The sequence below is a fragment of the Anopheles nili genome, chromosome 2 (genome assembly GCF_943737925.1).
Source record: "Anopheles nili chromosome 2, idAnoNiliSN_F5_01, whole genome shotgun sequence".
NCBI lineage: Eukaryota > Metazoa > Arthropoda > Insecta > Diptera > Culicidae > Anopheles > Anopheles nili.
The window spans coordinates 75,980,310-76,004,218 of record NC_071291.1 but is presented as its reverse complement, the minus strand read 5'-3'; the positions used below and the strand labels follow the sequence as shown (position 1 = coordinate 76,004,218).

Here is a 23,909-nt window from a genome sequence, read left to right as displayed (position 1 = left end):
GCTAAGGACGACTCGGGACGGCCCGGTTGAGATATTTCCTCGACCAAAACGAAGAGTTCCAGCGCGACACTGCGCGACACAATATTTAATTTATTTAATTTGCTCCACCAAAACGAGGCATGCATTAAACAGGGCGTCGATGCAGGAGGTTGGAACGAGGGAAGGCCTAGAATGGAAAGCCCTAACCCTGCACGAGCCCTCACGACGTAGTGCAAATCCTTTCGCGCGCGGGCAAATACAACTGATTTAGCGCTGATTGTGAGAAAACGAATAAATAATTGTGTATACACACAATTGATTTGCGCGAACTTTTGCGCATTCCCGGCAAATGAGCCGTCGCGTTGGGAAAGCAGGAGAGTGCGAAGGCAGGAGGAAAACACAGATGCACCTCGATCAGAAGTATGGAAAAGGGAGCCACTGGTGATCTGCGCTTTGCACGGTCCGCTTCATTTCGCGCGGGTTGTTTTATTACCTTACGCCCGGCGGCCACCGGGTTTCTTCGAAGTAGCTCTCATAGCACCTGGGTGCCATTCTGGGCTGGGCTTGCTTACGCGGGCAATCTGTCCCCTTTCGCGTGTGGTGCGATTTTCCTCGCGGGCACAAAACATAATCAATTTTGACGCCGCAAGGAACAGTCGTTGGTGGAATGTAGATGGGGGATTGAAAAGGAAACATGAATGAACAGAGCTGGCTTTGCAAGGCAAGCGTTTTAATTGAAGACGAGTCTGGATGTTTGCTTTAAAGGCAATATTTTAAGCACGTTTATCGGAGAATAAATTCTGCATATAATCAGTGACATTGAAAACGAGCAGGAAAACGAACATTACCTTCTACATGAGATTTATTCTGGAATGAACGTTTCTATATTAGAATAACAATTAGTTCGATTTAAAAATATGCAATTCAAAAATAACCCTCATGCTTGGAACCCTCACGTGAGTTGAAGGTCATTTTTTTGCTTTTACCATTGAAACCGACTCGTTTTCCATTCTTTCGCCAAGCATAGAACAATATCTTCCTCATTTTCTCGAAACCAGAAGATCGTACTTTCTAGCTACGCGTGCAGGTGCATGCATTAGCCACGAGAGAGCGAGAAAAAGCCACCCTTGTGCACCCTCTCGACCGAAGCGTAGGATAACGATGCTGCCATCCAATCACCGACCGATGCCCATAAATGTGGAACCATATTTAAGATCAATATTTTTCTCCCACCGTACGCCCTTCTGCCGGTACCATTGTTGCACGGCTCGAGAAGAAGCGATCGCGCCCGGGATTCGCGTTCGCACCTTTAGTGAAAAATCCAACCGACTACCATGCCCCGGTGGGTCACGCAACCAGCCCGCAGAGAATGAAAATGTCTTCACCGCAGCCGGTGCACCGACCGACCGACATGCCGGCTCATTTATGCTGCTGCCGCACGACATGTGGCGTACGAGCAGCAGAAGCCCTGCGCCTGAAATGAAAATGTTCACCGGCGCGATCGCCAATTGCGATCATATTTTCTGTGCTGTGTAAGAGACCGCAGCGATGGGTACGACATGGGTTTCATAAATCGACGCAATTAAGCGCACCCGCGAGTGAACTCGTCGCGGGTTTCGCCAGGAGCCGGATGTTTGTGTTCGACGCGGGCGTACAATTACAGCGTGCCGGTTCGTTGGATGGGGGCGCGATTTTAATTAGCGATCAATTTCGATTATTGTTTTCTCAGGTGCACACCCCGGGGGCCTCGAGAATGGCCTCGATCGGGCTTCGTACGAGGGTTCTAGAAATCGCACACGGCGCTCGTACTCCTCCCACAGCTGACCCAGAAAAGCCTCCACGCAAAAGGCCGGCAATATGGTGCCATAATTCTAGCGAATCCACGTCGGCCTCTGCGATCGAGGCCGATCAAGATCGATCGATCGCATACGGTATGATGGGCCGTAGAACCAGTAAGAGCGAGAGAGAGAGAAAGAAAGCGCGAGTTCGTAATAATTTAAATCGCTTCTCATCAGACCCCGGTCGGGTACCGTTGGTGATTTCGTACGATTTAACGGCGGATTTGTAGGCCACGGCGGTCAGTTCGCGGATCCCGCGCAAGCAGATTGGCGAAGGTTACGCAAAGACGCGCATGCAAAGCCGTGGCGGGCCAGCAGCCGCCCAAAACCGCAAACAATGATTACGGATATTACGGACCCTAGATGGTGGCACCCTTCGGGGTGAACGAGCCAGTTCCGGAGCGAGCTTCTGTCCGGCCAGGCTGGGGCGAAACAGTTACAAACGGAACAGTTAGCTCGGTGATGAAGAAATTACTGGTTGCGGTGGCGCGATTCGCGATAGCGGCCCTCCCGGTTCTGTCCGGCAACCCGATCGATTCCACCCCTAACTAGCCACCCCTGCTAGGGCGCGTGGGTCCCCTGGGCGGAAGCGCACCCGAGTAACGACATTGGCAGACGAGCCATGCAGCTGGGTCCTGCCAATTAATGTATGCGCTCCCAGGCGCCCTACAATGCGCCCCTCGAGGCAACAGGTTTCGTCCCGACAACCTGGCCGCGCTCTCGCTAACTGTTCTTGCGAAGGGCCAGCGTGTGGGGCATGTAAATTAATTAATAAATATTAAAATTATGAACGCAACCCACCGCGGAACGGGTAGGGGACCGATATTTATGCCCCAGTTTCGTGCAGTATTTTATCCCGCGTAATGATCGCGCGCGTCCGGCCGGGAAACCAGCGGCCCCTGGCGGGAAACGCGCGAACAAGTCCGTGCGAGTCCGTGTTTTTTATTTCACTTTCAGACCGGAATCGGAGCGATTTTCCACTTACGCTTACCGTGATCTCCGATCGGCGGGTAAACGACCCAGCAACTTCACCGAACGGCTCGAAAAGCGGACTAGATCCGATCGGTTCTAACCACGCGGGCAAACACACCAAACGAAACAGAACGCAAACAGTTAACACCTGCTCAGCCCTCAGCCCTCCGTCGACAGGTGGCAGAGGCGCGAACGTAGGACGTGAAGCGAAGCCACCGAAAGCCAGAACCGGCCTCACTGAGCTGCGGCGAAAATCGGTTTCGCTTCGATTTCACTCACCGCGCAAATTCTTAATCCAGCGCGAAGGTGCCGGAAAGTGAATGGAGGGCGCGAAGGAAAAACGACAAACACCCCCGGGAGCGCGTCCGGGGAGGATTTCTGTGCAGGGTCGATGTGGAGCTAACGAGCCCCGGGAGCTGATTGACGGCGTCGTTCTGCCGTTCTGCTGTGAGCCTTCCGTCCTACACAACGCCACGCGGGAACAATGGCGCAGGTTCAAGCCCTCCCAGGGTGCTGTCGTTCGCGGGGTGTCCTGCTTCGTTCTGGGGGTGCCTTTTTTGTGTGCCGCCATTTCGGGTGGATTTTCGACACTCCCGCGAGGAATCACGTCTTCTCTCTTGTGTGCCGCCATGATGAGGGGCCCGGAAACGGCTCTAAGCTTGAATTCCTGCCCGTCCGGATGGGTATCATTCGTTGCGGTTAATTAAGGGCTGCGTTGGTAAGTGAATCGGTGGCTACCGGATGATTCGTCCGAGTGTGACCTTCGGCGTGGGTTTTGTGCGAGCGAAACGACCCCTTTTTGCTACTGTTCCCAAGCTTCGTTGAGATCGTGGCTTCCGTGGTTTTATTTGCCGTCTCGGAATCCGTTCTAGCGGTCGGAATCGGCCAGATGTTTCTCGCTCATAGCTCGATCGTTTTCCCAAAACCAGCGATCGTCGAAGCGAAATTGGTTCATGTACACCGAAATTGTGTCGATGTGAAACCCGGCCCTGGAATGTGCTGCACCCTAGCCACTCAGCCCTGAGCTCTCCTTTCGATGGCCTGTTCTTGGTCCACTGGACTGGCCAAGGTACGTTTGGTTCTCGAGGCCGGGATTGGGCGGATTAATTGAAATTTATCGTTTTCGATCAATCAACCGCAAAGGGCTGTTGACCACGCCGGGTGTGGAACCGGTTCGGTTTGCTTTGCACGTGTGTTTGTCTAACATCCTTCCTCCCATTGACTCCCTGATCCGCGGCTTCGGAGTGGATTCCACCAACCGTTGGCAAACCGGATCGCGCAGAACGACTCCCAGGCCACTGCAAGGAATGCAATCACAACCCCGAGGCCGACCGAGCCGCTGACGAAGATGAATTCCCTTTTCGACAACAATTTGTTAATAATAAATCAAAACGCTAGCCACAGCTGCCGCCGTTTGTCGCGCGGTTGTACAGTGAGCCCAGGCAACTAGAACTAGGAGCAACGATTTAGCATTGAAATTTATTTCAATGCCCAATTCGAACGCCGATAGCTCCGGCTCTAGCTACTCTGGCTCCGAAGCGCCTACGAAGAGCGCAAGAACGATGAAGATCGGAGTCTTTAGCCGCGACGGAACTTATTCTTCATCCATGCGCCGGTTGGCCGCGAGCGGGGCGCATAAATAAACAATTGTTCGCCGATTGGCATAATTTACCATCCGATAGCGCGAGTTCGCAGTGTGCATAGAATTGCGAAACGCCCCGCGGGATGCAGAGCGCGCCGTCAGACCAGTGGGAGCTATTTTTAGGAAATGCGATGCATTTGAGATGCACTCAGGCCAACCGGTTGCTCAGGCTGCAACTCGGGACCGGATATTTGCACCCCGGCAGCAATGACTGTCAGATTGATCTAGCTGTTTGACAGCAGTTTGTCACTTCGGGACCATCCTCGACCGTCGAGTCACGCGCGCTCACAGTCAAATGAATCATAAAGTTTTTCCCCCGAGCGAGCCAACCGATACGCCCGCCCCAAAACCCGCTGGACGAACCAATCGATCGATCAGCCTGGGTCTGGACCACGACGGGAAGCAATAAATATTTAATAGGATCAATTTATTGCACCGAGGTTCGTTCCCACCGCGGGCTGCTGCTCGTTAGGGCGGGCTCCGTTCTCGCGAACTCTCGGTCTGGCTCAGGCTCGTTCTAGCCCGGTGGCGGCAATATTTGCAGAACAATCGGCAGATTTATCAGCACCACTCCAGGAGTTGTGCACGGTTCTGTGAGGAGGAAGGACCACAAAACTATACGACCGCTTCCTTCGAGATCCGGTAGCTGGATGGTTCATTAAACAAGCCCAAGCCCTGCGCAGGGAGATGAGAGCTTTTTTCTCGCTTCACTTCACTTCACTGGCTAGCTATAGCTTTCCGAGCGATAGTGTTACCTCGGGTGCGTGCTCGTTACACTGGGCAATAATCACCAGTCAATTCCGCTGTTAATAATTACTCTTTTAATTAGTGTCCCTTGGGGGGTGCACCGAGGACAGCCACCGCGCCTGGTTCAGATAAGGGCTGAGAAACCGAGAGTTATTCATTAACAATTAATGTTAATGGTGGCCGCGTGCAAGTGTGGTAATTATTTAAATCAGACGACAACCGATGGCCATAATCGTTCCGGTTGGCGAGAATTCGTTTGATGCCGCCCTGGTACCGCCCATCGTGCATCGTCGGGACATCCTTTTGGTGCGCCTCGCAGGACGTCTGGGACGCTGAGGTGGTTGGAATCCTAACGGCTTCTGCGGTTAGAACTGTCTGGCAAGTGTCGCACCGGTGCGTTGAAGTCCGATGAACCCGACAGCGGTTTTTTACGCCGCTTACTGACTGTGAGTGACTTGCTGCTTTGGAGCGAGTTTTTCCACAGAAGGACCGACAATGGATGATGGTGATGATCACTGCGCTTCCAGCTGATCGTCTACACGTGCGAGACCCAATCGATCGCTTTTTTCAACTTTGACAACTTTGTTGCCTTTTTAGTCATCAGCACAGTGAGCAGAGCTTGTAACGGATTATTTAAGAGAGAAAAATGCCACTTGCGTTACGTTTTGAAGTAAGCATTCTAGCAATTCTCAAGCAAAAACTAAAGGTGCACATGAAAATCTCTAAAAAACCATGACAGCTGACAAGCTCCCGGGATATTTTATCGCTATTATCTCCTCACAACTTCAAGGCTCGACCAAGGCGCTGATGTTACTCCACGGATGGCTAGATTTCGTCCCTTGGGAAGAAAAAAGAAAAACATGAGCCCCTATCGTGCTTGCAATAATGTGATCACCGCCAAGAATGCCCGCCATCCTGTAACGCGGTTTTCGCACGATCCTTATCAATTAAAATCCAATCATTGCCAATTACAGCCGCCCCGGCGTGTTCCGCAGTCCAATCGGCACCACACACCCTCCTTGCAAGCCTTCCGGGCCGCGGACCAGGTTGTGATTGATCGCAAAATAATGACAACTGTTTGCGCTAAAAATAAAACACTCTCCCTTATCACGGGCCGGCTTATCGTCGATCGCCACACTCATCAATCATGCAGGCGTGTCCGCCAAGATCCCGTAGGGGGATACGCTCCCGATTCTGTGGTCCATTCCGTGCATAAATGAATGCAACCCGGCTGCATTCTAGATCGGCTGCATTCGATCCGGACCGCACGGGTTGCCGGACGGCCTCCTCCATAAAGCTCTCTCTGTGCCAGTTCGCGCGCACGTCAATCAAAAATTCGAGCAAAAGCGAAACCGAGCGCGAATGAAGCGTGTAAAAGGACCGAAGAACCACCGACACTCGAGTGTGGTCCTAATCCTCGCGTCGCACCGATACTGTTTCGATCTGCTAGTCGAAGAGTGCAAAAAACCGCCGTGCATTCCACTGATGCATGTGCCCAGCGTAAGGATGCTGGCTTCTCTGCTCCCTCAAAGCCCCTGTCAGGGTCTGATGGTTCGCTATAGCGCGCACGCGGGATGAAATCGAGAAGGGCTGATCAAGCCGGTGTGGACCACAATAATAAAAAAAAGCTACGAGCGTCATCACCAACAACGACGCGGACGATGACGACAATGCGAACTCCTGGCCCGACTAAAGACGAGCCAATGAAGATTGATTTGACTGATATGAAGTGAACTGTGCACGGCGAGTCGGTCGATCAACGGTCGAAGCTCGCTGCCCGCGATCGTCCTTTGTCGGTGTCCGTTTTTGCTTGCTCTTTTCCCACCTGTTTATCCGCCACTCGATGCCACTCCGCAATCGTGTGAGCCCTTGAACGGAAGATGCACCAGACAACCATCGGCAATCGATACCAAACCGCGGCCGGTTATGAGTGGTACGTGCTGGCATCTCTTGCGCTGGCATAATCCCGTCTACGCCGCATAACGATCACCACGCGATCGATCGAGAAGCGATCTTTTAAGGGTGAAATCGCCTCACGTACGCCTCATTTGGCCACCGTGGGCGGGGTCTCAGGAATGGTGGACACCAAACACCTGAGGTGAGGTGTCAGCACGAGTTCAAGGATGATTGAAATCAATTTATCCTCCCCGTTCACGCGCCCTTCTGGTCGAGTTGGCCTTGGGAAGACAGTTTCATTACTTTTAATTGCGCACTTCATCACCACCTCCGGAGGCGCAAACTCGCCATTACTGTGCTATGCTGCCCAAGCCCGAATAGGGGTCACCTTCAGGGACGCACGTGTCCTAAATTTCGCCTCTCAATTGCACCGTTTTCACCGTTTCTCGCCTCGATGCAATCCCGGCAGGCTCGCGAATGTCGGTCACATAATGCGCTAGAGCCCGTGATGTAATTGCGGGCAAATCCGTGGCTCGAGCCCGAAAACAACCGCAAAAACAAACAAGTTTGTCCCGCGAGTCGCGCTCGGAGTGTGGTTTCGTGATTATGCCGCTGCACTCGGTGCACTCGATGCACTCGTTGGTTGGTAAACCTGCCCGGATTAAACCGGATACCGGCTCCAACGGAGGGCCAGACTGAGGCGATGCTGTGGTGCAGCTAAACTACAGTTGCTTATCCTAAATTCCTACCACTAGAGCAAGAGCGAGCACGTTCTGTGATGACGTTTGGCGAATTTTTGCTTTCGGTTGAATCGCTTGAAAGCGGATCACGGAGCAACAGAGTAGCGAAGGAGTAGGCCAATCGCCCTGACAACCAAACGAAGTCCAACAATGGATGCTGTTTCGTTGCACCCAACCTTTTGTCCACCCATGCACCACGTCGATTTTCACTCCGAAAGCCCAGTCAACGTGTCAAAATTGGGCGTCTCGAACGACTGCGTGTGGGCTCGGTACAGGCCCTTTCCGAGCTTGAGCTTGGGAAATAAATAATTCATTCGCGCACATACGGGTATGTGTGCACATGACCCATTTTACTCCACAATGACTCTCTGACAAACACCCCACATCGCACGGTTAGCTGTCCCGAAAAGGGTGCGACAAGGCGAGATCGTTGGAAAATATGGGCGAAAAGTGTGAAATCCGACTCCACGACGGTAGGGCGTGAAATGAGGCGCGTCTTCTGTCAGGCCCGATTTGGGAGATGTTAATTGAAATCCAACGAAGGCGGTACCTCCAAGGGCTCTGCCCGAGGTATCGTTGGCTCGAGAAAAACATGAAACAACACTGCACCGAGTGGAAATCGTCTCGAAACGCGCGTGTCTGCCGGATCACTGGCTTCTCCACGAAAGCCGTTACCTTTCCGAGACCAATTTCGAGTAAATTTAGCACCCTCAGGCGAGCGTTGGTGGATCGTTACCGTTGGGATACCTGAGCCAGAACCGTTCTGACTGCTGACCTACATCGACCGATTGGTGCCCAACCACCGCCACTGGCTAAGAACTAGAACACCGGAACCGTCTCGCACGGGCCGCCATTTTTGCGGAACGGCAGAAACCGGAAGCGTTCGAGCGGAACGGGACGTGCGATTTCCCGTGCACCAACTCCCTGACAGACGCTGTTTTAGACAACTGATGGCTCACGTCAGCACCTGATGGCTAATGACCACAAGCTTGCAAGCACATTGAAAAGTGAGAACATCTGCGCGGGAATAAAGCGCCCTCAAAAAAGGCTCCCAAACTCCCAATCAGTGGTCGATTGTCGCGCAGTTTCGTCACGGTCGACGGAATATTGGGCGCGCGAGTCTTAAGCTAGCTAAGGGCGATGGCGTGTGTAAATTCTACGCCTAACTGTTCTCCTGGACCACCGGACTTTGGGAGGTTGTCTTAAGGAAGCGAGAGCACTGGCGAAAGCGAATCGATGGTGGAAAGAGTGTTCGACCACCCGCTGGTTCCGCTCACTGACCACAACCATCCAACGGCTGACGCGAAACAGTTAATTGCTACTCTTTTGAATTGAATTTACACCGTTTTCCCTGCCAACCCAGCAGCAGCCCACCGGAAGGGTTCGTTTTTGTTGTGGAAAGACGATTGACCACCCTGGAGGCTTGGGTTCCTGCGAGAGGCTCAGGCTGTCACAATCGAACCGAATCTTTTTCCGAATCCAGAAGCTAGATTCGATATTTCGCAGTCACATTAGGTACGATCGATCGCGGTGAAAGCCACGGCCGCGATCGCCTAATTTTCCAACGCCCTAGTGGGGGTCGCATTTTCACATCCCACCACCATCACTAGCGCCATCTTGCCTCCAACTGCGCAAATAGACTGTTTTCCCGCCTCCCATGGGGTGTAGGGTGCTCCAAAATTTATGATAATGTCTATCGAAGCCGACCAAGCGGCCATTAATCTTCCCCGGAACGTTGGCCATTAGATTTTCCCGCGCCCACTCGCGCCTACATTCGGAAGGGAAAACCTCCCCGCACGGCATGTGGCCCATTTTCCCGCTCTCGCTCACGAGCACGCAGTGCGTCGCCCCTAGAGCTAACTTCATTAGCTGTGACGAACGCGCCCCGAAATTGTGGCGTTCCGGCGCGTTGACCGCCGATAGAATGCCCGCACGAGAGCCCAGGCTCTGGAAAAGTGAGCCAATTTTCGCGCCAACTCACCACCCGACTCCCCGAACTGGACCGTGTGGAATCGATTAGCGGCGGAGCGATGAAACCCTCGAAGATAAGTTAATCGAAAGACGACTTCACCTTCACGTTCTGGCCTCATACGCGACACAATCCACCCGGTGACCTAATCCGGCGGGTGGGAGAAAGTTTTATCATCGCACTGGCGCGTTTCGGCGGGTGCGCTCCATTAATCGGTTCAGTGCGTTGCCACCGAAATGAAAAACACCCGCCCAAAGAGGGAGAGAGAGCCCAAAATTGCCCTAACGGGATCACGACGCGAGGGATCGAATTCTCGCGCTTGCGCCCTAAAACAAAGCCACGACTTAGACGGCCCATTAAACATGTGGTATGCTCCGGCGTGTGCGTCAAAAACGATCGCACGTCATGCGATCGGGCAGGACCCGTCAGGGCCTCAGGTGTCCTCCCGAGGCCGAGGGGATCATATTTTATTTAAATCAGGTTTACGAGCCCGCTCGGATGCTGTTCACCCAGTTTATTGAACCACACGAGCCTTTTCGGACTGGGCGCGTGACCCATATTCCGCTGGCTCGAAGGAAATCGACTCCAATTTGTCACAATCACTCACCCCGAGCCCGGGTGGGGTGGTATTTTTGGGTGTTTCCATTTCCCACAGCTTCCAGGGCTTCTCAGCAGTACAGACGATACTTTGTCACTGTAGCCCGCGGCTAGAACCCCAAACGCGCACGTAACGAACGAGCGTAAACGAGCCCAAACGAACCGATTGGCTGGGGTTGGAATGTGTTCAGGAGGCCGTTAAAGTACTGTTATCGTGAAAAGGCTACAGTGCCATTTCGTACGCATGCAGGAACACACTCACGGGACGTTGATTATTGGCCGTTTTACATCCATTTGGGCGGTTTTTTTCTCTCCCCCATGGTTATGCTTTTTCCTCTATATTTCCCTTTTTGGCTGAAGGCGGGAAATGGACTCCGGGCGTTGTCTCCATGGCCAGTATTAGCACACCAACAGGGACTGGTATATTCGCACGTCGTAAAATATGTTCTCTCGCCTCGATTATCACCGGTACGCATCGAGAGAACGGCATTTAACGGCTTCCCGTTTTGCACTGCCCAGAAGAAGTCCGAGATTTCGTCGCAAACAAGCGACGAACCTCAATTGGGCTCTGCTTAGTCTCCCTCCTGAACGAACCCGCCCATAAAAACATTGCCCAGCTCGTCGATTTCATATCGGACATTGCTCGAGCCAACATCAGTGACCTTCCAACGAGAACTTTGGGAAAGGAGGCCTGATTGCTGCTCGCTCGAGAACTGCGCCGCTAATGATTCGCCCGAGGGCTTAATCAGTGGCGCGAGTTGGCCTGCTGATTTGTGGTTTTCCGAGTCCTAGTACACCCCTGGTGGGGATTCTTGGGTTAATTTCGGAACTAGTTTGCCAAAAAATGAATCAAACCAGCGTGCCGTTTGATACCACACACTTAATTCCAATCAAATCTCGCTCGCGTACCCCAAACTGCCTTTCCTATTACTCAGCCCCTTTACGTAAGCTAAAGGATGGTACCGTTTCGAAGCACGAGAAATCCATGCAAATGATTCGCGTAACCGCCCTGTCTAGCTGGCACAGTTCCACACCTCGACCATCACGGCCACTAATCACAGGGGTCGTTCGTCCACCTACAACGAGCCAGTGAAAATGGAAGACAACAACATCGGCCGCAGCAAAAAAAACCGGGCCACTATTCCCGGTGCGAATCCACAGCCCGGTTGGAGCAGTTTTTTACGAAATTGCAGTCTTTCTCCTGTCCGGGGAACACTTCCGTCGGGTGTGCTTCCTCCCCCAAGGGTTGGGCCCAGCTGGACTCGACGCGTCGATCTAACCCACAAAAGCACTGAGCTGCACGAGCAAGAGCCCGCCCTTCACCGGGCCATTTTTCTCCGGCGAGACTGGCAGGCCGGGTCGGTCATCAACCCAGCCAGCACGCTCAGAGAAGCTCTGGCTAGCCTAGGGTAGACGGTTGGGGGAAATGAAAACAAAACACCGTAGGACCCGCCGAAAGGCACGAACGGTACGACGTGGAAGCATAATAATTCACGTCGTCAACATTCACGCCCGGGATGGCACCGTGGTCCGGGGCTCGAGGGCTCGAACACACCCCAACGACGATCATGATCGCACCCCATCACGCGATCAACGTGTCGGATCTCCCGGAACGGTACACGCCTGTTTGGGCCATCCCTCAAGGGGCCTCTCTAGATGGCCATTTGTGTGTCTTTGGCATCGAAGACGAGTATTCCCTACGTGTCGAATGACGACCTTCGCACCGAAATTCAGATTCCCCCATTTGACCCACGTTTCGGAGGATCACTCGATCGCACTCAGAGGTGTACGGAGCTAAACACACGAGTCGTAGCCATGATCGTGACCATCAAGGTTGCTCCGTAAGACTGGTGGCATAATACAGAAGACACTTAAAAGCTACATAAATTATGCATACTTAGCTCGATGCACCTCTCAGCATATTATACGCCCGACCGAGAGTGAAACGTTGCATTCACTTCATTGGGCGGGATGTGCGTGATTTATTACTTAAAAAGTAAGTAAAAAAACACACCAACTCACTTGCGCCCCGCTAGGACGTGAGTTTGACACTTGCACCATGCATTAAAATGCACCCAACGTTCTGATGCGATCGGCGGAAGGCGACATTTCGAAGGCTGCGTGAGAATCGGCGTCGGTGGTCCGCGATCGTCAAGCTATCACACCGGAAGCGTACTCTCATCGGCACGCAAAACGATGACTCGATCGATCCGCGGTACCGTTGCAATTCGGCACCAGCCGGGACGAATTACGAGAGTACATTCCAGCTCCGTCGTCGTCAGTGACTTTGGTTCCGTAAGGGCATCTGGGCAAGACCACACCGGACGCTCCCGGCAAGTCGTTTGCGGCGAAGGAAGGTCATAAAATTAACTAACGGACCTATCGGATTCCGATAACTTCGTTCCGCGACGTCGAACGTTTGACAACTTTAAGCTGCACGTTAATGGTCTAACGACGCCGTCTTAAGCAACAGGCTCTGAACGTAGCGAACGTCCGTGGAATGAAAGTGCGTCATGCGAGAAGCAGTGGAGAGTGAGTAAAATAAATGTGTTCGAAGAAACGGAACCAAACTTTTAGAGGGCTCAATTTTCCGACCTGCAGCATTCGAACACCAGCTGCATTTTATTGGCGCCCAAGCAATAGAGAGAGCGAGACAAAATACCGCACGATTGTAGGCCTTTTATGCCTTGGCTCTTAAAACTGCAACCATTGTTATCCGTTGACCTTTTCCTTTCCCGCCGGCTAGCTTGTGTGTCGGCGTTTTGGGGCAGGATATTGTGACCCGCATCGCGATAACCGAAAACTAAATCCTCACTGCCGGTTCGCGAGTTTTGCTTGTGCAAATATTATCGCTCTCTTCCCCATGAGCGTCCCGGACGTTCGACCCGGACGATGAGCAGCAACCTCCTAACCTAGAAAGAGATTCCTAAACCATAACATTCACTAAAAGCCCGACATTTCCTCTCGAACGCTCTGGCGACCGAGCGGAAAATTATCATAGTAGTAATTTTCGTGCACTTTTCCCTCCGCCCCGTGCGCTTTGGAGTCAACCGCCGAGGCTGCAGAAGGCTTTCCACTTCTGGCATCTTTTACGGATCATTTTCGTGTTAGACGAAATTGGCGGGTGATGGCGGGTTCCGGAGAGTTTTCACAGGTTTCCTTGATAGAACAGCGGATGGGCGACTGCAACAATGTTGCGGAAGAAGCCAACCGTTCCGCACCGATCGTACTCTTCGCGTCTATCACCCGGATGTGCAGCAAGCTCGACTATGTGAATTCAGCCCTGGGAGCCGGGAACACGTGGGAGGAAAGAATGCAGTCGTTACAAACCCGTAACCGAAAGAACAATCGACGCGCTAAAATAATGCACCGCTACGAAGGGCGGAAAAAGGTTCTTACTGGCGAACGATTAGAGGTACAATTTTCCTTCCATAAATCACCGGCTATCACGGACTGGCGGTGCCACGAACACATTGTTGCGAGCCCTACTCGAGCCTGCTATCCGGGGTTTTCGAGCTGGCTGGCTGATTCGCTTACGATTGCATTCTTTCTTCCGCATCAAGTGCAACCAACTGCAGCCGAAAACAAACGCTCCAAACAAAAGCTCGCCTCTCTGCAGCATAAATAGGCCAACCGGTAATCTTGCGGACACGGGTGGCGCGTACGTTCGGAATCGATTAGATAAGCCTGCGCTGGGTTTTGCGAAACAGTTCCTGTTTGCCTTAGCGCACTCGCATAAATATTCAATTCGACGATCCGATCAATGTTTATCAACGCCACAAAATTGAGCTCTGGCGGTGGTTGGGATTTAAGCTGACTCCAGTTCAAATCCAACTGAAACGTTACGTACGTTTACGCATCTCTCAATTATGCCAATTACGCACACATAACGGTTCTCTAATTTGTCTAGCGAGATACATCGGTAGATTGGGCTCCGAGTGCAACGTTCTGGTGGAATCCGAATCCAACAGAACCACGATGGACCCTTACCGCTGCTACATCTTGATTTGTCTCCCTGGCCGGAACCGATGCGTGTGGTTAGTGAGCGTAAAATGAATCAGTTATCTTCTCCAACAACAGAACCGATCTTCGCTGCCGTATCGTACCATCGTGAAACAGCATGGATGGCTTATTTAAAGCGTACCACACCGGTAGATCATTTGTTGCCAGCCTGTTGTCATGAACTGTTGAGATGAAAAACAACCGGAAAAGAGATGTTGTGCGTCATGTCGTGCAATTAAATAGTCCCCTTCGCTGATCGCCTTGCCGGCGATCGCCACGTTTGCGTTATGTCAGATCCGTACCAACGGCTCGATCAGTCGTGTCAACGAGAATGCTTGCAAATGTCAAATTTAATCCCCAAATTGATGCGCTTGTGTATTTTGTCTTGTTGAGCCTCATCGAACCGGTATGACGAAGCGATTGATGTTGTGCAATCGGCAATCGACTGCTACTTTTTTGTTCCATTTCTGCTAATCAATCAACACACGACAATGAGATGCGGGAGATTGTAATTTTTGCTTCCCTCTCACAACCATTCCAAGAAGGATCGCTCGAGCTCCCATACATTTCCTGCAGACTCGTGCCGACACACCTGTGATTGTGATAGCGGTTCCGCGATCGCTCGTCCAGTCATGCATGCCTAATTAGCGAACTCATCCGCAGAATAAAATGATCGCACATTTGCTGTTCGTTGGATGCGCTCGAATGGGCAAGGATCGCTACTCAGCTGCACTTTACTTACCGAGGATCGTCCGGTGATAAGACGCTTATCGAAAGTAGCGTCTCCTCCAGCCCGGTCGGGCGTAAAACGTGGGTGAAATTGGCCTTTCTCCTCGGCATTCGTTTTCTGCTTCGAGCGGTTTCTCCGCTGCCCAGGAATGCTGGCTTCCGTGCCGCACGAGATCGATTCCGTTTCGGAGCGCATCGATTTCTTCGCGGTACAGCAACAGCAAAAATCAACACTAAATCACAATGCGCTAGCGCTCATAAACAATGTGGCATGTCTTCCAGCGAAGGATGGATCGAGTGCTCGATGATCGCTTATAAATCATCCATTTTGCATGAGGATTTATCGCGACCGAATCGACTCCGTTTGAACTCCGATTTCCACTGCAGCCCCGCAAACCGGTGCACTCTTCCGCGGAATAGGTTGTGCAGGCTGAGGTGCAAGCCTACGGACCCTGCTTTCCGCTGCGGCCCTCACTTACTCTTCTGTGGAAAATTAATCCCGCAGAGCGCGCGCGCGCGCGCGCCACGCAGCGCAACTAGAGTGGAAAACAATTATCTTCCATTCGTCATTGCTGGGCATGGGTTTTGGCTGGTGCCGTGCGCTTCTCGCTCAAGCTTTTCTCCTGGCCCGTACGACCCGAACGCTCATCATTAACGTCCGTGATCACCATGAACATCGTTGTCGTCGTCATCCTCATCGTCGTTGTCGGTTTAATCGCTTCACGCAGAAAACATGCGAAGAGCAGTGACGGCAAAAAAAAAGAAACAAGGGTGCTTTCATCTCGGCTCCACCTGGAAAACATGCATTTGGTGTCAACATCGTGTCAACTCCCTGTACTCCCCTTCAGGGCTCAGACGGGCTAGTCGCTTAATGAACGCCTCTTCGCTTGGGACGACGTTCTGGCTCGCTTGCATCGATGTACCGGCCGAGCCCGCTAAATGGTGCATCGCCATCTACCTGTCTGGCGCGCCTAAACGATCTTCATTAGCCTCCTTCACCAAGCCGCGGGTGGGTTCGTCCTGGGACATCTTCATTTAGCTGCCATCGGGATTGGTCCCAATTTCGGGCGCAAATGATGGGTATGGGAGTGTGTTTTTGTATCACCGATGCCAGCCATAATTACCACAACCCGGCCAGTGCGACCGTTGTCTCCAGCATCGCCTGTTAATTACCGTCAATTAGGACCAAAACGTGCCAAGTGGATTAGGGGGCAGCAAAGAATAACGACATAAAAAAACGATGGCCACTCGAAAGAAACAGAGATCGTAAAGTCACAGCCGTAACTAATCGCTTGAAGGCAAAATGAGGAAGAAAACGTACCAAAAAATGGCATGCAAATCGGCGAATGAACCGAAAGGCTGCAACACAACGTTCCACTTAGTCTCTGCAGATGCTTGTGATTAATTCCACGCCACTAGCTGCACTGTCGGGGCCAAATCATACGCTCCGTTTTTGGGGAGCTTACGTTTTCGATGCGCGACCAATTCATTATGGCATTTTTCGGTTCCCAGCTCCGAGGACAAGGCTCCTAAATGGTATCTTTATTGGGCTTTATTATCATTGCGTTGCTGGGGCTCTTGTAACGCGCAAGACCGAATGGCGCTGACAAGTTTTCGCCGAATTAGCGATCTTATGCATTCGTAAAGGAAGAGTTGCATTCATCACACCATTCGACGAGCTGGCGCTGTATGAATTCATAGAGCTTTTAGTCGTTATTTTACTCCCTACTCGTTGCAGTGGACAGGAACTGGCGTCAGGATATACTCATAATCAGTAAAGGTCACCGACTAGGCAACGTTAGATCGCTTCCAAGGCTGATTCCGTTCGCCTATCGGTGCATTACGAGCGCAATCTCATCGGGCGATCGTGACGGCGAATAGCCTAGAGGGGATGAGCCTTATTCCAGAACGTCCAGCCACGGACGCTATGCTATCTGTCGCGCGGGCGCGTTCACCGACCTTCCCGCTTGGCACTCCGTTCGACCCGGTTCACCTTCCTCCGGGCGATCCGAACAGTCTCGGGCTTGGTCGGGCACCTTATCGTCTTCCACCCGGCCATCCCGGGCGCAAGCGCCGCTCGTTTAAGCGCGAAACAATAAATTATCCTCTCGCGCGAGAGGTTGAAATTATCGCAATTTTTCCGCCCACCATCCACCCCCATCGGGCGGTGAAATCGCCAGCCGGAGATGACCCCGGCAGAGTCCCGCCGCCCGTCGGAGGCCCGCTGGCAGCCGGATAAGGGCGAACGAGGAACACGCGCGATGAATAATGTTCTTGCCATCATCACCCCTTTCGCGCTTCGCGGGACAGCTCTCCAGGGTAGGATGGGGTGGTTAACGGGCGGGAAGCAGGTGGAAATGAAAAAAAAACAATCTGCATCCGTTTCGACACCACCGAAAGTGGAGGATTAAGCGGGGAAAGAGAGCAACCACGAGGTGCCCCCTAAGGAAAGGTACGAATTTTTGGAATAGTTTTCGTGATTCTTCTTCGTGTTCTTCGCCGTTGCAGTGGAATGATAAAGGTGGCCAGTCGCTGGCTGGCTCCTGGAAAGCCGACCATTTCATGCACACATTTTGTGTGTTGCATCCCGACGGTGACATCGGAGAGGGTGGAAGGCGATTGACCAGTGGGACATGGGCAAGCATGGCACGATGTTCCGAACATTCCATCCGCATTCTCCACCAATGCACTCACACCCGCCTGCACGCGTTCCACCCTCGTGTAGTGTGCGCTCATTCCCGCGGTTCGTCGTCTGACCGCTCGTTGAAGTCTCTCGTTTCGACTCGCGCGCTGCATCTGGCGGACGGTTTCTCGGGAAGTTGTAGCTGGCGTGGCGTGGCCAGCAACCGCTATATTGATTATCGGCGCATTATGCTAATGCCAGGAACCGGGTGCAGTATTGTCGTGGCGATCGGTCCGCGAATGGGGCGGAACGAAAGCAAATGCAGACGGCTTCTAAAGAGCAACAGTCACGCTCATTATCTTCTCACGCGGCTGAAGGGCCCGCTCGAAGCTCCCGCAATCTAACGCACGCGCCCGCACGACAGAAGGCCATCCTTTTCGATCCATCCTCGATCTAGGCAGGAAAATAGCACTTTCTGTGCGGCTCCTAGCGATCTGCACAGGGCGCGTACGTACGTGCGCGTATTTGCATATTCGTTCAGTTTTCCTTCCCCACTCATCCGTGCGTGTGTGTGCGAGTTTGTTTGTTGTTTTCCTTTCTTTGCATACCCACACGTCTTCGCCGCACGATGTCGCCTTTCTGCGATGTGTCCAAAGGGCTAGAATATTAATGCGCGCCCTGGAGCCGATCGGCAAACAATATGGAACCGACGCGGCCGGTGGTTCGCGCGCGGCAGCTCGAGCAACTGCGAGTCGTCAGCATCCGTGACCGGGCGCAAGATAAACCGCCCGGGAGCTTGACTGCGAGTGCGATGAAGACAGGCCACAAACCCCCGGCACACGAAACAGCCTTCTTCCAGGAGCACACACGCTGTTCGACATGCATCCATGTCGTTTTCCTGCTCGCCTGTCGCCATCTTCCGTCCCTGGTAAACATCGGTATGCCGCGTTGATGACATGTTGTGCTGAAAGTAAAAAGCTTTTCTACGAAACGCATCTCCAACCATGACGACGGTGCGATTGGTCCGGTGATAATGAAGCGACGCGTTTGTCCTGCTGACTGCGCTGCATTGCATCGTCGGCCAATTGCACTTTGTCATAAAACTAATAGGCTTCCATAAAAGCCACGTAACGCACCACACGGTGTACTGAATGGGCCATGAGGAGAACGAGACTCGAAGGGCTCTGATTGCGGGTGTGTTTTTGAGCAAGCTTGAAATTATTACCATTAACGTGAGAATCATAAACGCTTTTATGTGGCTTTAAATTGATATAACCCGCTTTGTACATGTGTTCAGCGAGAGTGTGTGATTAAATGCAAATCAATCTGTACGAAAAGGTGCTGGAAACACACTATTAAGCCCTTAATCGATCGGGAATGCGAAACGAGCAAACATTGATGTTTTCCACCAAGCAAAACCTATGTTTATGTCTTATTAGCAATATATTCAATGTCCAGAAAGGTAACCAATGATGGAAAGCGTCTTTTTAATTGTGAATTTTTATTCTTTTTTACAACACTTTTTATACACGCATTTTCAGATGTATAATAATAAGATCGCAACAATATGGTTAATGCTTCCTCACAGTCTGAATATGAATCATTGTACTTAATTTCATTCTCGACGGTTGTATATAACTTTTGTATAGCGTCATATCAAATGTGCAAATCACTGTTTAATTTCAAAAAAAATGTTCCATTGTAAAAAGATAAATATAATGGGAATTATCTTGGTGGTTTGAATTCAGGATGGAAATGGCTAATTTATTCTTTTTGTGTGTGTTATATGTTCTGTTTATATATGTTCTCATTTCACCATAGGACATGATTTCCATCCATTTTTCACAAAGCAAAGAACAATCTCACATACACACAACCACACATACCCATGAATCATGCACGAGTTTTCATCATCCCATCTATTCCCCCACGATACACACGAGCACCGAGATGAAGAAATAGCAAATGTCGCCGATCCTTAAGGATGTCCAAATTATATCCTCCCCTACCCCACTACTCCTTTCCTCCATTCACCTTCTCCTTGCGGAACCCGCTCCGAGACAGCGAAACCACACCAAACGCCAACCAATACCGTTGTGTCTCTCTGCTCCTTGATTTTCTAGATCGCGTTGCACTGGTTACGGCACCACCGAGCTATACGCCACGCATGTATCATTACTTTCCAGCACACATGACACACCCCTTCTGTTACTACCCTTCTCTGGCACCGCAGCAGGCCCGATACCCAGGTACGTATGTGCAGCGTTCGTAATGAAGCCCTGGCCCTTCGTTCTCGAAGGGTTGATCCTTCCTCGATGCCTTGACGAGATCCTCCAGGCTGGAGAGAGCGCGCTCTGTGGTCTGCAAATGTTGTCGGTTCTTTGGTCAGCTGTCCACCATCGATGCGCACTAACTCACCATTATCACATAAGCCCATACTCGCCCAACATGTGCAGCAACTAACGCAGCAAAACCCAGCATAACGCTTCCCCAATTATGCATAGATATTATATTCAAACATTAATCATTGGGGAAAAAAAGATGTAAGGAAGAACCAACCCGCGTCCTAACATAGCCTACTCGGTGGCATAACTCTAAAAGCTGACCGTAAATTAAAATCTGAAAAATAACGCACTCAAACCCACCCTCAAGCCCACCGCAGTTCCCCTTGAATGGATTCGCCGCCGCCCTTCTGACCGGGTGTGTTATGTACGAGCCTCACAAGCCACCTCGTGTTATTCAATTTCCATTTCCTTGCCCGCGTGGTGTAATAACCTCGCCTCACGAACACGCTTCGGTTGGGGATACGAAACAAAATGGGCAAACAAAAGGCATCCCGTCACTCCATTGAGTGACAGTTAGTAATTGTCAAAAAAGGAGAAGTTGAAAAAATACGCATACTATTCTTTACAGCCCAATACAAAACGATGACACTTGAAGCTGACCTTACATAAGGTGGTCACGCCTGCGAACTGAGGTGTTTTGCTTTCATCTCGACGTTCCGAAAGAAATTCTTTTCCGCCCCACCACCCTTTCGCCTTTCGCCAACTCTTCCCCGATAGGCTTAGGCATGGCGCACGACGGAAAGAAATTTCCCGCCGAATAGAATAGGCGCTGAATGGCGCGAACGTAACGCTTCATTATACAACCGTCAGTCGCGTCACTTCCAGCTCCGTCCAGGTGCGCCGGGTTTCACTTTCTTTATGCGGCAATCCCGACCACTCGCAAGGGCTAGAGGGCTCACCAGGTAGGCTCGGGCCCAGCATCCGAGTGCGGTTCCGTCCGTCCCGCGTTTGGCCCGGGAAACGTCACGGGTGCACTCGAGTCCGCCTACTACGGTTTCACTTACGGCTGAAGCTGCCGGGCTCGATTGGTTGGCGGATACGGCGCGTAATCGCGCATTTGTTCACCGCCAGCCCTGGGGGCCTACGGGATGTTGCTCCACGTCAAACGGCTGCTACTGTCTCCGCACAATCTGCGCCCTGTCGACGTCCCCCACGTCGCCATCGTCGCCTTTTATTGTAGTCTAACACCGTCTTGTTATTAATTTCAATATGGCCGACGCAACAATAGATGGATTTGCAACGGCGGCTGCAGATTTCCCTCCTGATTAGTCGCGCGTTGCGGGCGTCTCCCATTCGGGCGGGTTTCAGCAGGCTAACTCAATCAGGGTCCCCGTGGAGCCTATTTGGGTCGGTTCGCTTATTCACCGTAATGCTTTGGCAGCCCGTTCGCACGAGCTCGCAAGAGGGTTAATTTACGAGGTTTTCACTTTCCGCGACAAGAAAAATAAAACCGTCATCACCATTAGCCTGGCTTGCAGTGGGGCACCGCTTTTTGCACTTCCAAATTAAATTAAAGCTCTCCAACACGCCCATTGAACGTGCGAGCCCCACTCGCTGCATTTGGTCTTTTTTACGCCATTGAACGTCCCTTTCAAAAATGTGTCTCGGCACAGATATCGAACGGACTGTACGCTTCTCGGGCGGCTCCCGATATAATCGCCAACCGATGGCAGTTTCGCGTGTGCGAGAAGCATATACCACGGAGATCTTTTCCCTTGATCGAGCTGAGAAGCTGCCAGCAAACCGGATGCCTTATCGTGCATGGGAAAACCACCAACGGCTCTTATTTCAATACAAGTGTCACTCGACTCTCCCGGTACTGTTACGCGGGACCAGTAAGGAAAAGCCCGTCTTGCTCCATTATTCATATCCGAGAGGCGCTCAACAATACGAAAATACCTTTCACCGTTCCGTTATAGCGGCCCGACCATCGAAAGGGGTGCTAAGCAGATTACCATTTTGATTCGTTAATCACCACGACAATGTGCACCCCGAAGAGGATGCTTATGGGTTTTGCCCTCAAATAGAAGGCCTCACTTTTCGAAGTTTCTGCGACATTTAGGCCGCATTTAAATATGAATTAGCTTGCGGATGCTAGATGAAGTGTCCCGTGGCTTTCTACGTCGATTGGCTCATTAACTTTAATATGCGCTCATTAGGTCGTACTCGCACTTGCTTTTCTTATGGATTTTCCGTAACCTGCTTCCTGACAAAGGGCTGTTCCGATAAGCATATTTTTTTTCTTGAGCACATTTTGTTACTTTGCACAATTTTCATTTTAATCAAAGCGAACAAAAAAATGTTATAATTGTCTGTCAAAAAAAAACGTCTCGTATCTTGCATTTCTCTACTGTGATCGGCATGAATTATTTGAAGGAATAAAAATGCCATTTATCACGTGGTGAAAATCAATCAAAATATTTGAATCAGCTTTCGCGCTCTATGGCTTACATCGACCTCTGTTCGCGCTCGGAATTCGACCAGGTTTCGCTTTAACTCATTAATTTGCTTCCCTTTCGCTGAATATCGGTGTAGTTCCCCACGAAGTGAAACAAAAAGCGACCGAGGGCCGAAAATTTAATTATGCCTGAAGCATTAAAAAAGCCTCCCTACACACAAACACACCAAATGGCCAGTGAAACGGACGTTCGATCGATGGCCGGCGTTTCTAACTCGAAACTAATCCAGTCGCACCGGTATCCAGTGCCCCTTTCGTTGTACGTGGCTAGGCAAAACGCCCCAAAAAATAACGCAAAACTCAAAGGGGCAAAACCGACTTAGCCCGGCCCAACAAAACGTCAATGGCCAATTATCTGAAAGTGAAACCGTACCGCCGAAGCGGTGCACCAATTTCGCCTCTCTTTCGACCGATCGCCAAAGGGCAGGCCCGGGCATTTAGGAGGCCCTGGATCGCGGTTTTAGTAGCACTAGCTGGCAACTGTAGTAAATTTCTTTCCTTTAATTAACAAGCTGCCCGCCCAGAGGGTAAGAGAGGTGGAAAATTTCACTTGTCAAACTAATAACAACTACAAGAGCATAAGCGAGCGCTACAGCTTGATCGCCATTTCCAAACGCACGTTGAATTTGAAGGGAAAATAAAAAAAAGAAAACCAGCCCATATTTCGCGTGTTTTGGGCCAACCTTTCTCTTGGTTCGTTTCTTTTTCGCGCGTTCAACTCTCCGTTGCTATTGACAATGCGTACCATCGTAGGGAGTTCCACGTGTGACTTGAGATGTCCAGGACATCCTGTTGCGTAGGGTTGATTTCCGTATCCGCATTGTCACCGACAACCGGCCATTTTGCTCGCAACAACTCGTCTGTATATTACGCAGATGTTTCATAACGATTTCCTTTCTTTCTTTCTCCCTTCGCCCTTCTGTTTCTTCCCATTGGTCGTTACTACTTTTCCCGAAAGGTCTTTTTATGCGGCCGGATGAGACGAATCTCTATACCACGCTCGAACAGACGATGAGCAGCAACCCGAACGTGTACTTCCAACGCGGTGGCGGCGTCCATCCGGGCATGATGTACTGAGGCGGGGAGAAATGGTGCAAGGACGAATCCCCACGGCATATCCCAGTTTTGAGTGGGCGAATAGGGGCTATCCGGAGGATCACGCTAACGCTAAGGATAGATAAGCAAGAGCGAACAAGGACTGTGCTGGTGTGGCTGGCGCCTCGAACTAAGGATGCTTCCGTCCCGGCGGAAGAGGTGATTTTAGATGCATAAGGAATCGAACACTGTAACGAACGCTCCACCGCTAATCATTCCGCAACGAGAGCAAACAGCAGCAACTAGGACTTAAGCGCTACGCCGATACAAGGGCGAT

At 51.4% G+C, this 23,909-nt stretch overlaps 1 protein-coding gene across 1 annotated transcript in view; it reads left to right on the top strand.

Moving 5' to 3' along the window:
• LOC128720237 (uncharacterized) overlaps positions 1-23,614 on the top strand; it is a 34,139-nt gene extending 10,525 nt beyond the window's left edge. The window contains exons 2-3 of the mRNA XM_053813896.1: positions 19,858-19,983; positions 23,496-23,614. Of these exons, the coding sequence (XP_053669871.1) occupies positions 19,858-19,983; positions 23,496-23,614 (245 nt within the window). The remainder of the gene's footprint in view (positions 1-19,857; positions 19,984-23,495) is intronic.
• Positions 23,615-23,909: the final 295 nt, after the last annotated feature.